The sequence below is a fragment of the Spermophilus citellus genome (genome assembly GCF_964194105.1).
Source record: "Spermophilus citellus genome assembly, chromosome: 13".
In the NCBI taxonomy this organism is placed as follows: domain Eukaryota; kingdom Metazoa; phylum Chordata; class Mammalia; order Rodentia; family Sciuridae; genus Spermophilus; species Spermophilus citellus.
In genome coordinates this window covers 74,901,554-74,917,959 of record NC_138193.1, presented here as the reverse complement: position 1 = coordinate 74,917,959, position 16,406 = coordinate 74,901,554, and the positions used below count along the sequence as shown (strand labels likewise).

The 16,406-nt window shown below is 35.7% G+C and overlaps 1 protein-coding gene across 13 annotated transcripts in view; it reads right to left on the bottom strand.

The window, feature by feature from the left end:
- The window catches only part of NRXN1 (neurexin 1), a gene marked incomplete at its 3' end in the record, with an annotated part of 1,087,855 nt that overhangs the window by 571,935 nt on the left and 499,514 nt on the right, over positions 1–16,406 (bottom strand). For 8 of the 13 annotated variants that reach the window (XM_081265427.1, XM_081265433.1, XM_081265434.1 and 5 more), the window contains 3 exons: positions 10,559–10,942; positions 3,307–3,510; positions 703–729 (listed from right to left, as the gene is read on the bottom strand). In XM_081265427.1, coding sequence (XP_081121553.1) covers positions 703–729; positions 3,307–3,510; positions 10,559–10,942 — 615 coding nt within the window. The remainder of the gene's footprint in view (positions 1–702; positions 730–3,306; positions 3,511–10,558; positions 10,943–16,406) is intronic. The other 5 variants (XM_081265435.1, XM_081265438.1, XM_081265431.1 and 2 more) reach the window with 1 other exon arrangement.

The window sequence follows — 16,406 nt, the reverse complement described above, 5'->3', positions numbered from 1 at the left end:
CCTAAACATTGACGTAAAGAAATAAAACAAATGTACTTTTTAGATAATGCTACAACTCAAAATAAAATCACAGTCCTTATCTCCTTTCAGATCTCTAGTCCAAGTTCAAACAAAACTCAGTCCATGCATCTTTTCTGACTCATCATTTGGCATGCATATCACAGATTTGAAGGGTTTTGGTTATTTTTGCAGATATATGATAGGGATGTAAAAATTCATTATGTAAATAGTCTTAATGATCAAGGATGAACTCTTTCATAATTTTGTAAGAACATAGAGCTTGGAAAAACACATTTTGCTATGTACAACTTTGGTTGAGTTTAGAAGGATTTAATAGTAATTCTCAAAGTGAGAGAAGTTAAGCACTTGCTTTCCATATTTTAGAGAGAAAAACTAATGAAAATAAGATTCACAGTATTTTCTACTGGAGTCCCAGATTTGGCAAAACAAATGTTACTTGAAGTATCTGAAAGTTTACGTAGGTGTTTGCACTTTCCCATGGGAATGGGAAATGCAGTGGGAAACTCTTCAGTTGTATGATCTTCAAAATGAATTTTTACAACCCAGATGATGGACTGGTCTACTTCAAAGGTGAGATCATGAGTTTTCTAAATGCATTTCTCTTGCTTTCTCTCTTTTTTCTTGACTAGCTTACATCATAATGGAGGAATAACATTTTAAAAATTTTGAATAGGCACTTACTGGAATTACAGTTAATCCTGATACAATCTAGATGGGGAAGAATAGATGAAAAATGAAAATTTATCCTTCAAGGTAATAGCTGCAGACATCCAATAAAATCACAGTCCACCCTTCCGGGGACAGACACATGCAAATATGGCCACTCTATATAATTATACTTTACATACTTCTAGATCCCAGAATTATTCTTATAAAACTGCACCATTGGAAACAACAGTAGAATGTTTTAAAAAAATGGCCAATTCAAACAAAGCTACATGGTGACAAATCTAAGTGAATAAAGAGTATTTAACTGTCAAAGATGCTTGACTTAGACTGGTTGCAACTTTCTCCCCATCTGTGAAAGAACATATCATTGTTTTCAGCAAAATTAAAAAGTGCTCCGTCACAATGGGGTGCAGTGCAAGCTCAGCTAGGCTCAGACATCTTGGACCTCCAAAATCTAATATCCCACAAAGGCCAACACAGTCCTTCAGAATTGAAATGGTCAAATGGAAAGCAAGGTAAAATTATTGTCATTTTACCCTCATGTTTGATTTTTGTTTGTTTGTTTCTTAATTTTATTTGCCTGGGTGCAAATAGGTAATAGCGAGATGTTGGCTGGCTTCCTTACCTTGTATTAATTGGAGGAAGAGTAAAACAACTGTATGTAACCTTTAGAAATGACAACGGTTAAGGGGTAGTCATTCTTCTGAGCCCACAAGCCTATGCCTTTCTTGGAGCTACCAATGTTACCTCTATGGAATAAGGGTCATGATGAGCACTGCTGTTGATTTTCCCTTTCTTATAAGGGACAAGCAAGTACTAGAAGATCAGAATATCTAGTGTGGATAACACAGACTGTGATTACAGTAGTTATTTTTTTTGAAAAAAGAAAACTGCATGGAATGTTTGTGTGTATCTATAGTATACACTTGTTGGCTTTGGTTTTAATATTTAATGCCTTTGGGGAACATGAAAAACATAAACCTAGATTCTGTTTCCATATAGCTGAGTTTGTCATGTGTCGTCAACCGCATCAGAAAAGTGGTTGCAAACAGCCAAGGACCAGCCCCTACACAACTCTTTCTACAGAATGCTTTGCTGTTGAAAATATTCCCAGGAGTGTTTCCACTTAGATTAGCAGTCTCTTGACTGCAATTAGGTTGATTGCTTTTGATTGATTTGTAGTAACCTATCATTGTCACTAGAGGGAACTCTAACAGAAGAGGATAGTGCTGTGTGTTAAGTAGTTAAAGAAAAAAAAAGAACTTTATTATTTAACTTAATATCACTAGTGTTAGTTGAATGTAATTACATGCAAGAAACTATCAATGGGTGGATTTTATATTTTATGAGTTACCATTCTGCCCAACACAATTTGAAATTGTAGGTAGGGTTTGTCATAAATGTCTCATGTCATCACATTTGACAAGTGTTTTTTTATGCATCTATGTGGTTTAAAATGTTTATTTTCCTTCCTCTGTTTATTCATTGCTATGTGTGCTTAACACTTTCTTGAAATACAGTAAAACCTCATTCATTTTTACTCCTCTTATTTGGAGTTAATATTAATATTGATACTTATTGGGCAGAATATTAAGTCTTCATTTTGTGGAAACTCAGATCTCCTTTAGAAAAATTTAAATAAAAAAGAAATCCTGTAAACAAACCACACTTTGAAAGTCCAAGTTTGGGATCTGAACTGATTTCAAGTACTTTGCTGTGAGATGATGTCATATTTTGCAAAAAACAATGTGCTAATTATGAATAAACCATATTCATCCATTAAAATCAGCCTTGCAAGCCCTTTCCTTGACAAGATTTTTCCAGTTATTAATTTGTGATTTTCAATCTAATTGAAAAAGATAAACTGCTTCCATTTTAAAATCTGTAATTCATATTTTCTCTTAATTCAGCCTGACCTTTCCCCCAAATGCATCCAGATTGGTGAGGTTTTACTGTAGAGACGCTTACTGCTACACATAAGCAGGAAAGCATTGTGTTTCTGTAGAAGAGCCTGTGTCCTTAGTGTTCTCATGGCTGTTTGCTGAGGGCCGCAGACTTTGGGCGTTGAAGGGTTGTGGATTGCTGTTTGATAGCAAAATATCACCACACAGTACTTCGAAACAAAAAGGATGGAGGACCACAGAGGTGACTGTTCAAAGGAGAAGCCCATTAAGGAGAATAAGAACAACTGCTGCTGATCTGGGCGACAAAGCTAAAATTTGATATTTTGTTTGCAAATTAAGTAAAACTAGACAGATTTTTAATTTATCTGCCAGAGTATCATCTACAGCCAATAGGAGAGTCAATAAATAGAATAACAAGGAATTCAGGATGAGGGCATCATTAAGCCTCATAATTTACATTTTCAATTCACCTCCCTGATAGATCCAGCTTCCCTTTTAAGAACCTTCAGTGGTAGGAATCACAGAACAGTTATGTTAAACGGAAAAACAAAAAGATGCCCCCCCTCAACCTAAATTAACTTAAATGATGGAAATAAGACCATTAAGTGTTTTAACTTTCCATGGCAAACAGGCTACTTGATAGATGTTTGCAGGCAAAACTGAACAAAAAAGTGAGTAAGTGTTAGTTCAACGGTGGAAGGCAGGTGGTTACCTAGATTGACCGTCAGTTTCACGCGCCCCGCGTCCAGCTCCAGGCGGAGGGTGTCTGCGGAGTCTCTGGACGTGGTCGCCATCAGAATGCCATAGGCACGCTGGGATCGGAACCGTAAGGACACGTCCTCTGCTTCCGTGTGCATCACCACCGGGAGTTGGATTTTCATAAACATACTCCCGTCATAGCTCAAAACCGTGGCCTCTATGGATGGGAAATGAATAGAGCAAGTTCTTGGTCATTTAAATGCATTTAGACCTTGAAAGGGAAAAGGGAAATGCATTAAAGACTTCTAGAGAGAACGCAAGACTACAAAATCAGCCCATCTGCCTCAGAAAGGAAACTTTTTTTTTTTTTTAAAGAAAATTGGAAAGAAAAGTCACAATCTAGAGAACTTTCTTAGTTAGGTTTCTGCTGCAGTGCAGAAACAGCAGCACCTCTTCTTTTTCTCCCCACAGCACTTTCCACCTATAGCAATGACTGCATTAGATTGCAAGTGTTTTATATGCACCTCCTTCTCAAGAGCAAGAGGTCATACTCTTTTGCATAGCTCTACAGGGTGAACCTGGTTGGAAATATCAGCAGTTATGGAAGGTGCTGATGGACAGCTGAGGTCACTGACTGGATCTGTGAAATCAGCCCTGCCGAGACTGAGTCTTCACCTGCAAAAATGAGAGAGTACTACAGGAAGATCCCTAAGGCCTGCCCTGCCCCACAAAATCCATGGTGCCAAGAGGAGCTACTGTTATCATAGTTGCATACTCTCTATCCTAAAAATGAAAAAAAAAATATGACTTAAACATAGGAATGAAGCCAACACTTTACCAAAGGTGATTTTTCAAAAGAAAAAAAGAAAAATCAATAGTATTTTACCAAGTAACAAAGGATGTTTTTTTCTGAGCTTCTAAGTTTAATAAGTTATTTTTTTTAAAGCACAAATAGTAATGTCATTTTAAGGTTCATTTACAGATAAGGAGTAACTTAAAACACTCAATGTCCTGAAAATATTAAGCTATCACTAAAATGTCAGTAACTATATACCATGGCTATATTGAATAAGGAGGGGTGTGGGGCTGAGAATCTTTTGCGCGTGTGTGTAATTAAACTAAGGTACACTATGTTAACAGGAAAATTGCCTAATACTATATTAAACACATAAAGAAGTGAATATCAAAAACTGTTGATGACAAACCACTTTAAGAAAGCATCAGCACCCTTCAGTGTTCAACACCATATGGTAGAGGAACGCTGAAAAACAAGAGTGTGTCACTGTGCTTTCTTATTGGTTCTGCTAACTCAGAATGCCAGTTAATAAAAGAAAAACTACCTGGAATTAAAATACATTAGGAAATTTTCATTATCTTGGCTACTTACACGGCACAGCAATTAACTTTACTGTTACAACTGTGCTCATTATTAAGACTATATTTTGGAGTTGTGGTTTGGCTAGTTTTATCTTTCAGAAAGTCAGAAAAGTCAAGCACTGTTTCTAAGAGACTTTAAATATCATTTGTTGTCATTGTAGGGCAGAATGTGCATTCAGAATGTCTAAATGCTATGTGGTATAACAGATCTCCTTCACTTTCTTCTCTTTTCCATCTACCTCTTGAATTAAAGTTTACTCATCAACTCATGCCCCCTAGCATTTACTAACAGTCCTGACTTCCTTCCTGGGCTCTACTGAAGCAGGCCAGAGACCCCCACCCAGAAGACCCTTGCCATAATTAAGCTTCTCCTCTTGTGAGATCAGCAGAATGTCTGCAGAGGTTATTGTAGTTAAAGTTTCCTCTTTCTTGTAAATGCCAGGCTTGCATACAAAAGATAGTTTGCACACAAAAGATGTGTTAGTCTGCAAGCTTGTTGTGCACAAAGATACCAATTCTGTTTTCTTGGTAAAAACTTGTGAAACCTGTGTCTGATCTAGAGGATGGAACAGAAAGTACTTGGCATGTAAAATCTACAAGTCCCTCTTCCCACTGGATATAAAGTTCAAAGAATTTCCAAAATCTTTGTTCAGAGGAAGCATTCTTAGGCGAGAGCCACCTCTGAACCCTGCAGTCAATAATCTTGCTTTCTAAAAATTTCTCAAGTGTCCATCCTCTTCTGTCCCACTTCACTACTGTCCATTGTCTGTGTGACATCTCTAGTTGGAATACAATAGGCATCTTACTCCACTATTAAATCTCCTACCCTAAAATGAACTCAAAACATGCTCCTTCTCTAGTCTTCTCCATCTCAGTAAAGGGTCTATCAGCATCGCTGAGACCCAAATCTTTCTGATTTCTCCCTTACTTTCTCTGCCATTATGGAGCGATTGGCAAGTCTGCACGTCTCATGTGCTCTAGTTCCAACCTGTCTCCTGAGTTGATTGCTTCTCGTCGTTGCTGCTAAGGTACCCCGGACTACCTTCTCTCATCTGTACCAAGATCACACCTCCCTATGTGGTATTCCTACTTCTACTCTTTCTCCCTATACACAGCAGCCAAATTAAACTCTAGAAGAAGTAAATCCAATTATTAGATATCTTGCTTAAAGCACATCCCTCTTCAATGGTTTTCTACCTCAAGTTCAATATCATCTGTACTTTTTTTTTTTTAACTATAAACCTCAGTATCACCCTGGTCCTAGCCCATCTTGGGCCTCAGGTTTTAGCATCACCTTCCCCCCTCATTGAACAAGCTCCAGCCAAACTGATATGGCACTTTCATTTGGTGTCTGTACCACAAATCCCTCCATCTTGAATGGTTTCACCCTTGCTCTTTAAATGGCTGGTTCTTTCAGCATTTGGGTCTCTGGTCAGATGTTACCCCTCATTGAACAAGCTCCAGCCAAACTGATATGGCACTTTCATTTGGTGTCTGTACCACGAATCCCTCCATCTTGAATGGTTTCACCCTTGCTCTTTAAATGGCTGGTTCTTTCAGCATTTGGGTCTCTGGTCAGATGTTACCCGAGAGAACTGCTTCCCACACCAGTTATTCTCGATATAGTTATGTATAATATTATCACCTCTCATTTGTTTGTATGGTGCTAGCTATATTCATGCTTCAGAATGCAGGTGTCCTGAGAGCGAAGACCAATCCCTCATATCCACTTCTTTATCAGCAGCAAGTGCTCCCTTGAGCACTCACCCAGGCACACAACTGAGACTCCATAAATATTACTGGCTTTAACAGTTTCACTTGATACTGAAGGCATACGAAAGAACTTCTCTGAATTTACATATAAAGCTTATATAAATGCTCAAGGAAAGAAATTACGAATTTATCCTGCCTGTTTTAAGTGGAATTTAATTTTGGTAATGCGTGTGACCAAATATTCCTTTAAGTCTATTTTAAAGGCCATAACTAAGCTGTAAAAGACAGACTTGGAAAGGTGTCTATTAATCAAAAATGGGGCACCAAGGTTGGGCACTGAACTAACCACTGAAAAAGTAAAATATGATCTTAAATTACAGTGATTCTATATCATAGCACAAATTTTTCCAACTAGATAAGAGAATTCCTAACGGGAGGAATATTGAAAACAACAGAGGGTAATGCAAATAGCCAAGTAGTAGTTGCTCAATAAATAATAAATAATAAAATTGCAATGAGCTCCAGAAAAAAAAGTGTTTTACGTATAACCTTAAATGAACTTTGAACTTTACTTTCTCTTTTTCTAAACTTCGGCCAATTATGGTACCTATTTGCCAAGCAATAAATGCCTCAGTACCAATTAAAGAACAATTACCAATTGTTAATAGGTTAATAAAACACTGTTACTTTTCTCCAAGTTATTTAGTCTATACAACTAGTCTATATTATTCAGTCATGTTTTTAAAATCATCTAAGATTCTTCTATAAAAAGGAGTTTCATTTGAAAACTGAGTAAAGGGGTCCCATCCTTTTAGAAATGTTAGGTGGTCAACAATTGATCACAAAAATAGTATGAAATACAATCTAGAGTGGGGGAAAAATCAAGATCACTGGACTTTAACAAGGTCCAAAAAGCTGCAGGGATGAACCAACAGACTCAAATCATGAAACCTGAGTGCCCCTGAGTGCCATTTTCAACAATTCTCAATGTGAAAATAACATGTTTTTGATAAATGACAACTGAAAGTCTAAACGATTCTTCACAATTAGAGTAAATGTTTAATTAGAGGAGAGCTGGAAAATGCACAAGGTTGTAGTCTAGAGTTGCTAAATAAATGTTAGACAACTTCCTGACATTGAAGGTTATGCTATTTGGCAGCATCCTTTAACATTAGAAAAAATTATTTTATCATTTTGAACATAAAAAGAGTCCTTTAAAAGGCTAATTCCAGTAACACTACTTCCCAGTGGGGGAGAAAAAACAGTTTCAACTTTGCCTTCTATATCTCCTTCTCCCTTGTCATTAGGTTTGATAAATTTGCTTTTCTGCATCATTCCTTGTTGCAGTCTAAAGTGTACACCTGTGCTCAGTTTTGCCGAAAGGCAGTCACATATTGTGATCAACGATGAAAATCAGACAGGGAGCCAAATTATATCGCTCTGACATCTGTCCCTCCATCTGCTGAGTTTTAACAAACAAGTATAAAGTAAGCCTCTGATTATACCAATGCTCTCAATTTTACCTATCACTGGTCAAGTTTCTGTACATTCCTAGTTTTATTAGAAAGAAAGCAGGAGAGAATATGCTAAATGTAATTCACATTCATTCAGCATGCTTTCTGTATTTTTCTTCCTTAAAGGATTGATACGTATAGAACAAAATATTATTTTCTTAGGTTAGCAAATATTTGTTCTTTCTTAAAAAACCCTTTGCTGCCTTAACGCAGAATGAAATTTCCTGTAATATAATTGCAACATCATTCTCCATGCTGCAGTGTCCAAGGACTTGAGCATACTTTTTAATTACTTTAAATAATTATATCCATAAATTATCAACTATTGCTCAATAATAAAACAGAAACTTTCTTAGTGCCATTTTTAATTTTTATTTTTTATTTTAAAGAGTTGTCAATTGACTCTTAGAGATTATTGGCCTTAGGAATTGAGTGTATCTGGAGAAAAAAGACAAAGTCCTTCTTCTGAATTGGATACTCAGAGGCTTGGGCATAATCTTGTGTGTGATGAACTAGGGCATAGCTGGGAACTGGACAGAAGCCAAATTCTGTGGCATCAAGCTTGACAACCATCCCACATTTCCCTTGTTCTCTGGAGGCGCCAGAATGTGAATAAGAAAATTAACTCTGAAAAGCAAAGAGTTCTCACAAATGTTGCTGTCGTCCAGAAACAAGAACTGCACAAAAATGACCATTTTATCTTCAACAACCAACCAACCCGGAGACAAAGAAATCTACAGAAATTTCCAGCCACCCATGAGATAAAAATGTATGCTAAATCCCAGTGATGAAGTTTGCTATTAAATTCTCATTTGCAAATCTGCCTATGCTTACCACCCTTCCTTCTAATTATTGCAATATATAAATATTCCCTTTCCCTCATTCTGGCTCAGAGAGCTCTACAATTTCTATTTTTATTTTTGCCATATGCAGTAGCAGAATATTGCCACAGGGTGGTATACCATGCATATTGAACTAAAGGCTTTTGCAATTCATGTGACAGTTACACATTTTTCCAGCTTCACTTAACCAGGAGGCATCAGAATAATTGGCAGCTTTCTGAATGATTAAAATTAAAACAAAATTTTCAATCATGAAGGTCTGCTTATCTCATATTATGACTGACTATATTATACCTTGTTACCTTCGTCAATTTTTCCTCTCTTTAGGCAATTTCCCCAAGCCAGACGAAACAAACATATTTAAAATTAGGGAAGAAAATGCAAAGAGGAAATTTATAGAGAATATAGCCATATAAACCCAAATACACAGAAACAGCTAAGTTCCAATGACAATCTGTGGGGATTATAATCAGGTACCATCATTTGGAGAATTAATATTTCTATGTGATAAATACTTACCCATCTGTTGTCCTCTCCAATTATATGACACAGAATAGTGATAAGATTTTGGCAGATAATTTGATCTGTCATATATTATTAATTTTTTATTATTTGTATTTATTAATATTATTAATATAACTGATAAGATGATATAATTCCTTAATATGATAAAGAATCAAAGTCACATTTCAATTTTGGATTTTATACAGTAACCACCTTTGCTCTAAGAAATTTTAGGTTAATGAATTGAACTGTTTCAGGAATAAAGGAAAACAATAACTAAATGCTCATGGCTTTAAAAAAAGATGCTAGGTACTTTTAGGTTAAATGTCTAATAGATCAATGCTATTTGCACCATAAGAGAACAATGGAACAACTCATCAATATTTTCTTATATTGATTTTCAGTTCCATTGTAGAAAATAAGTGACAACGGGTGTAGTGACTAAAGCATTTATCTAAAACACTGGGTCGATAAAATGACATGCTCAGAACTATTTGTTCTGCTATTTCTGCTGATAGCCTGGTCTATAGATGAGTTGGTGACAGTTTTCACTCTTCAGTTTTACTTTAACCCTTGTTCCTTTCCTTTTAAGGGGATAGAAAAAGAAAAAAAATGTAGCTTTCTCTCCTAAAATAGGAGGAGAGGGGGGCATCTGATCAGAGATCCATCTATCCATAACACATAGCTAAGCCTTAAAATCAAATAAATGAATGAATCTTCTGCAATTGGTTAGGTCCCAACCAAAGGTAAGTACTTTTGAAATTAGGGTATACTTCTGAAAGTATAATATTTAAGTGTTGGTGTAACTTAAATAACTTAAAGTCGGCTTACTTTTCAGAGGATATTTTTCCTTGGGTAAACAGATGAACTGAGCAGGCTGTTTAACCCCATTGTGTCTGGGTAGTTGCAACTAAAAGCTTGGCTTGCTACAAATGCTATTTCTTGGCACAGATATTAGCTCTGGAGGCTGTAGATACTTCTAATTTATGCCACCCTACACACTTTTTTTAAAAACTGTCTAATATCCTGAAGTTAAAAACTAGACAAAAGAGAAAGCAGTTATACATCTTAGGCTCGGGTGCTAGAGGTTACTGAAAACCCATATTTTTATCCTGGCAATATACTGAAAGAGTTGCCAGAATCAGGCCCTTGAAGATCATTAAAGGTACGTAAGTAATCTTCATCAGGTACAGGAGTTCATAGTTTAGTCCAGAAGCATATCATATATTGTCTCAACGGTCAGTTCAGATTTGGAGTGAACATTTAATTTACTTTTTATCTTAGGGAGTTAGCTGCTAGGTGTTTGAAATCCTACCTCTCTCACAGGACCTGCCAAGATAGCCTGTTCCGGAACAATCACAGACATATCTGTTCCACCCATCCCTGCACATGCCATTATTTTTGCAAGGATTGCTAAGGCACGGTTTTGCTGTTTCCCTGGAGCAGGAGGGCTTCACTCCAGCAGTGCTTTGAACTTCAGCCATTTGCCGGATATCTTTGCTTTGGCCATCAATGAACAAATCCCTGATGCAGCCCACGTAGCCGTAGTTGAGCAGAGCAGTCCACACCTCAGTGGGAAACACAAGGCCAGCCTTATTTTCTGGTAAGCCCCCCAGGTACAATTCATCATCCAAGTCCAAGATCTCACTCTCTCCAGGAGCAGTGTAGGGTGTGCGCAGTGTGTTGACAGAAATGGTACCTGTTGCCAAGACAAGAGAATACAGAGGTTTCAACAGAGCACAAAGTGTTTTAATTATTCCCTTTCTCTCTTTCATCTGCTTAAGGGTGAACTCCTGGAGGGCAGACATTTCTTAGTATTCTTTCTATCCCCAGTGGCAAAGGACCCCAGTCTGGTACTTCCAAATGGCATTAAGAAACCTATGGGATTAACTAACTTTTCTAAATAAGACAGACTAACTGCAATGGTCTCACTTGATTTTTGAGAATGAAAATCAAAATTTGCAGGCAACCAATTATGTTTCTCAGCCTCCAACAGCTTGGTCATTAAATAAAAACATATATAAAAAATCTAGAAATTGGCATTCAGTCTCACTCTTTAGAATAAAGTCTGACTCCCTCCCCTCCATTAGTTCTTGTAACAAGTTAGTATGTGTCAGAAAACCAAGGAAAGACCCTTTGTCCCCATCTTTAACTGTTTTGATTGGATGCAATGGTTTGACAGATTACCCATGTCCAAAGCTCACTTCCTCATTCTTATCTGTCCGCATCTATTGACTGACCTCTATGATTTGGGTTTCTTCATCCATCACATGGGTATAACACCACAACCCACCTCAGAAGACTGTTCTCTGTGTTAAATATACCAGTGTCTGGATTATAACAAGCACCACACAAGTGCTCAGTATAACATTTCAGTGAAAGAATCAAGTAAAATCAGTTGTCACTTATCTAAGTCAATAAGGTTTTTGTTTTTTTCACTTCAAATATTAGGGAGAAAAAAAAAAAACTATTGGTTTGTAAGTATACAGGAATCCATGACATAAATGCAATGAACAGGTATTCACCTATTTGGGAATATTTGGGGGTCAGGGAAATATGTAAAATCCATGGTTGGGGGAAATGGAAGATTGAAAGCACTTTCTGATGAAAATGTAAATGTCTACTGTCAGATGGCCACATATTCTGCAATATCCTATCTCCAGAAAAATTTTAACAAAGATATAAATATGATTTCTACACAGGGCACCACATGGACCCTTAACTACATTACACCAGATTTATGTTTTAAGTCTAAATCATAATGTAGAAGAGGCAGAGTCTGACAAGAGAGAAGAAATTAGCAAAGGTTTGATGCATGCAGGAGTGCTGGGAGAGAGCCTTGGGGATTTAAGGAGCAGACCCCAGAGTTACCAGGAGACACAGAGTGGCACACAAATGAGAGGAAAAGGAGTGGGTGTGGGTAGGAAAACACGTTTTAGCTGTTTCACAAAATTCCTAAAGCCCACCACGTGTCTCACTAAGTTCATGGGGCTTCTGGCCCCTACCTTGTGGCCAGGAATTCCCTCCTTGAGCTGGACTGCATAATGGGATCTGTCTTTGTGAAAGAGAAGGACACAGAAGCCAGTAACAGAGATGGCCCAGGCGGCCAAGTCATTAAGGGGACAATTGTCTCTCTAGATTTTCACAGAAAGAAATGGTAAAAGCTCCCAGGGGAGAAACACTCAAAGGCATTGCTATTTTGGCCTTCCAACGGGGGAACATAATAGGGATTTCTAAGGGAGGCAGCAAGATGGGAAAAGGACGAAGTATTCATTTGTACTGTTCAGATTTGTGCCAGTGTCTAGAAGAAAAGTTTCATTCATAAACATGGAAGGCTCCATAAAATCCTACTTAGAAAAATATAAGGACTATCATTTGAGAAATGAAACATATAAGATTAAGAGATAATGGTGACTCTTTTATCTTTTAAATAGACGGATCATGAAGTGCATTTCTAAAGACTAGTTTTATATACAATATTATCCAAAATACCTGAGAAGAGGATCCACAGATAGTTTCCTACCCTCTGTAGCAACTAATGTAAATTAGAATGGGATGAGAAAGAGTTAGTCTTAAGGACAAAAGGAAGGATGGATTTTTAAACAGCACATATTTATGTTTGAAGCAAAGGACGACGAACAGTGAACAGTGACTTATGTTTTTAAGACAAAAGAGGGAGGAATGTTACTCTTTTACAATTCGTTCAAGAAGGCTTCCTAGAATCAGTAGAATCCTTGAGAATCTGATATAAAAATAAATACTGCTGAGAATTGTTATAAGACAGAGCTTAGCAAGCAACTATGACAGATTATTACAAGAGTGGGGATAGAGTTGAAAAAAATATATATATTGCTCCTGATTCCCACTTTATTTTATTTATGGAACAAGCTTGATTCCCACTTTATTTATGGAACAAGCTTGATTCAACTCTGGAAAGAAAAAAAAAAAAACTTGGCAAAAAAGTTTTGTCCTTATTCAGGATGCTATAATTCTGACAAAAAGGATGCTTGGGGAATTCTCAAGACAAGAGAATTGGGCGGCCATTCTCTATATTCCCTTTGGTGTCCATAGCTCATTGCACCGTGTCCACACTCTCAGGGGCAAACTTCTCTCAGGTATTTCAAACAGTCATCCATGAGCAGTTAAACAGTGAGCACAAGAGACTGCGTCTCTTAGGTTTTGTTTATGGTGTGTTAGTGCCCGCTTTGAGCTAAGTTATTGTAAGAAAGTCCAGATTTTTTTTATGAATATGCTTGTTGACAAGGATACAGTAAAATATTCCCTATAACTTTACCATTAGATCAGTTTTTTTGTGCCAAAATTCAAAAAGATCATAGTTTTCACATAGCTAAGTACCCACCCCCCAACACACACACTGGAACAAGTTTAACAGGAAAAAAAAAAAAAAAAAACAACTTAGCTCTACTGCCTCTAAGACATTCTGTTATTTACTTTCTCATTATATTATTTTATTAAAACAAATGCAGCAAATTGATTTCAGAAGCAACGAAGAAATCGCAACCTATAGTTGAGAAAACACTGACAGTGTATTGTAGGTATGTTTCTCCACAGTTCCTTAGTGACCTTTTGAGAGACAATTGTAGAATTGTCATGGAAAGAAAAGGCAAGGGAATATAATCCTAATTTGAATTCATATATAAAGCAAGAACAGTTATGATTCCTGGATTCAAAGTTAAGGAGCTACATTAGGCAAATGTGTTTATCAAATATCATTCATTGGATTATTATGAAGGAAAATGACTAAAAAAACCCAAACACTGTTTTCTCTAATTCTGAAACAGTTGGATTTTAGAGACTCTTTTAAAAAAAAGAGATGGAAAATAATCAAGAGTAGAAGTTAATTTAAGTTGGAATAGAAACAATTATTTTTATATTTTGAAGATTTATGTAATAAAGACCCTTTGAAATGATAATTAAATTCCATTGTTGAGTCAAACTCAAACAGATATTTCTATTTTAACCTACATGTGTGCAAATGTCCTGAACTATACCTATTTCTGAGAAGGGATTTGAATCACACATCTTCTTAATGATATTACTATGGACATGATTCCAAGGACATATTCACCTGAGCAAAAGAGTCATAACAGAATCTGAATTAGTTTAAACCAATTTAACAGATACATATGAGCACAGTGAAATTTAAATCTTAAGCTTCCCAAGTGTTCATTTCTTTATAATTGAGGTATAAAGGCAGTGGTTACAAAGAACACCTCACATGAATATTTAAAGCTTGTTCATTGATAATTGAATGCAATTGAGTAGTGAACAAAGATGTATATATCAACAGAAAATGGGAATTTCACAATGGCATAAATGAAGTAAACAAATTTTTAAGAAAAAATGAAAACCTGGAAATATTATTGGCTTATCCCTCTAAGTTGAATTAATTGAATTTTTAATTTTGAATTCTAGCCAGGCAAGCCTCCTATCTTGATATGTTTTTTTTGAAGTAGTTTGATTAATTTATATGCTACACCTTCCACCATAAATAATTTGTAAGTTTCCACGGAATTAAATCAAAACTTTATAAAAACATTGTTATATTTAGGCTGTTAAAATTTGTTGAAACTACTCATATTTAGGGATTTATTTAGATTAGTGCCTCATGCCTAAATACTTAAGACTCCAAAGCACCCTGCTATGTTATGCTACTTTTTTTTTTTTTTTTTTAAGAGAGAGTGAGAGAGGAGAGAGTGAGAGAGAGAATTTTTTTTTTTAATATTTATTTTTTAGTTCTCGGTGGATACAACATCTTTGTATGTGGTGCTGAGGATCGAACCTGGGCCGCACGCATGCCAGGCGAGCACGCTACCGCTTGAGCCACATCCCCAGCCCGTTATGCTACTTTTTAAAGGAATACAATTAGAGATAAAGATGGTCATACATACATATTTCTTTTATAATTTTAAGGTAGAAACCATATTACATTTTACTAACATTTAATCCATTTTTATGGCTATTGATATAATCAAAAGAATAAAAAATTTATAAGTGAGAAGTTAATATATATTTAAGAATATTCAAAAGCATAAATAAGAAATTCTGTTGTGTAAATTTGTATGCAAATGGAGAAAAAACTATTGAAAATGCTCTTAGTTTTAAAAGTAGAAAACATCTTTACAATTTGGAAAGGTTTTCACAACCTTGGGGTTTCCTTTTCTTACCTCCATTCAATTTCACATGGCTATTCTACTCTAAAACTAGTTTCCTTGTTGACAAGAAACACGGTGTGAAGATAAGATTTAAAATAAGTTCATTTAATTTCTAGTTTTAAATTACTATAAGAGCCTAAATTACTAGGAAATGAAGGGTAGAAAGCAATTTTCTGCAATGGAATATGATTTTGCCTGGTGAGAGGAAACTGATTTTTATGTTCCAGCTCTTTGACTAACTAGTTGTCAAGTTTAGCCAAAAAACATATTCATTAGGCCTCCTTGTGGCTTTTGTGCAAAATAAGAGAATCAACAAGATGACACTGAAGTTCCATTTTGAATAAAAATCTTGCAATTGCTGCTTCAAATCATTTTTAAGTTAAATGTCAATTTTATTCATCCATAATTCCACTGTACCTCCCACTATACAAAAGAATCACATTCCACAAAGTTACATAGAATTCTTATTCTATTAAAAAATTTGAAGTCATTAAAAACTCAATGTGGTAAAAGCAGAATGATACATTAATAATATGATATGATGCAAAATGTAAAATAAATAGCCTCATAAAATTGTTTGAAAAATGAACAAACAATAACATTAACAATAGGGATCTTAGGTTAGGAGAATTATGAGCTGTTAGTGGGCTTTTCTGTTTGTCCTTTGAAATTTTTCATCTTTAAAAAAACAAAATGCCATGTATTAGGTTTATGGAAATAACTGAAATAAACTTCATTTGAAAACAAAAAGAACACTATCATCTTTTGTTTTCTGCTTACTTGGATTTACCAGTGAGCTGAAAACTTAAGGAATAAATCTATATGTAAAAAAATAAATCTTAGAAGAAACTTTAAAAGTTTGATATCTAATATTGGCCAGAGTAAAGGGTGAAGGGCACTTCATATACTGCAGATAAGAATGTAAACCGAAATACTAGTTAGCAAAATTAACCTGTTACTATATTTTTAAATTAAAAATACAATTAA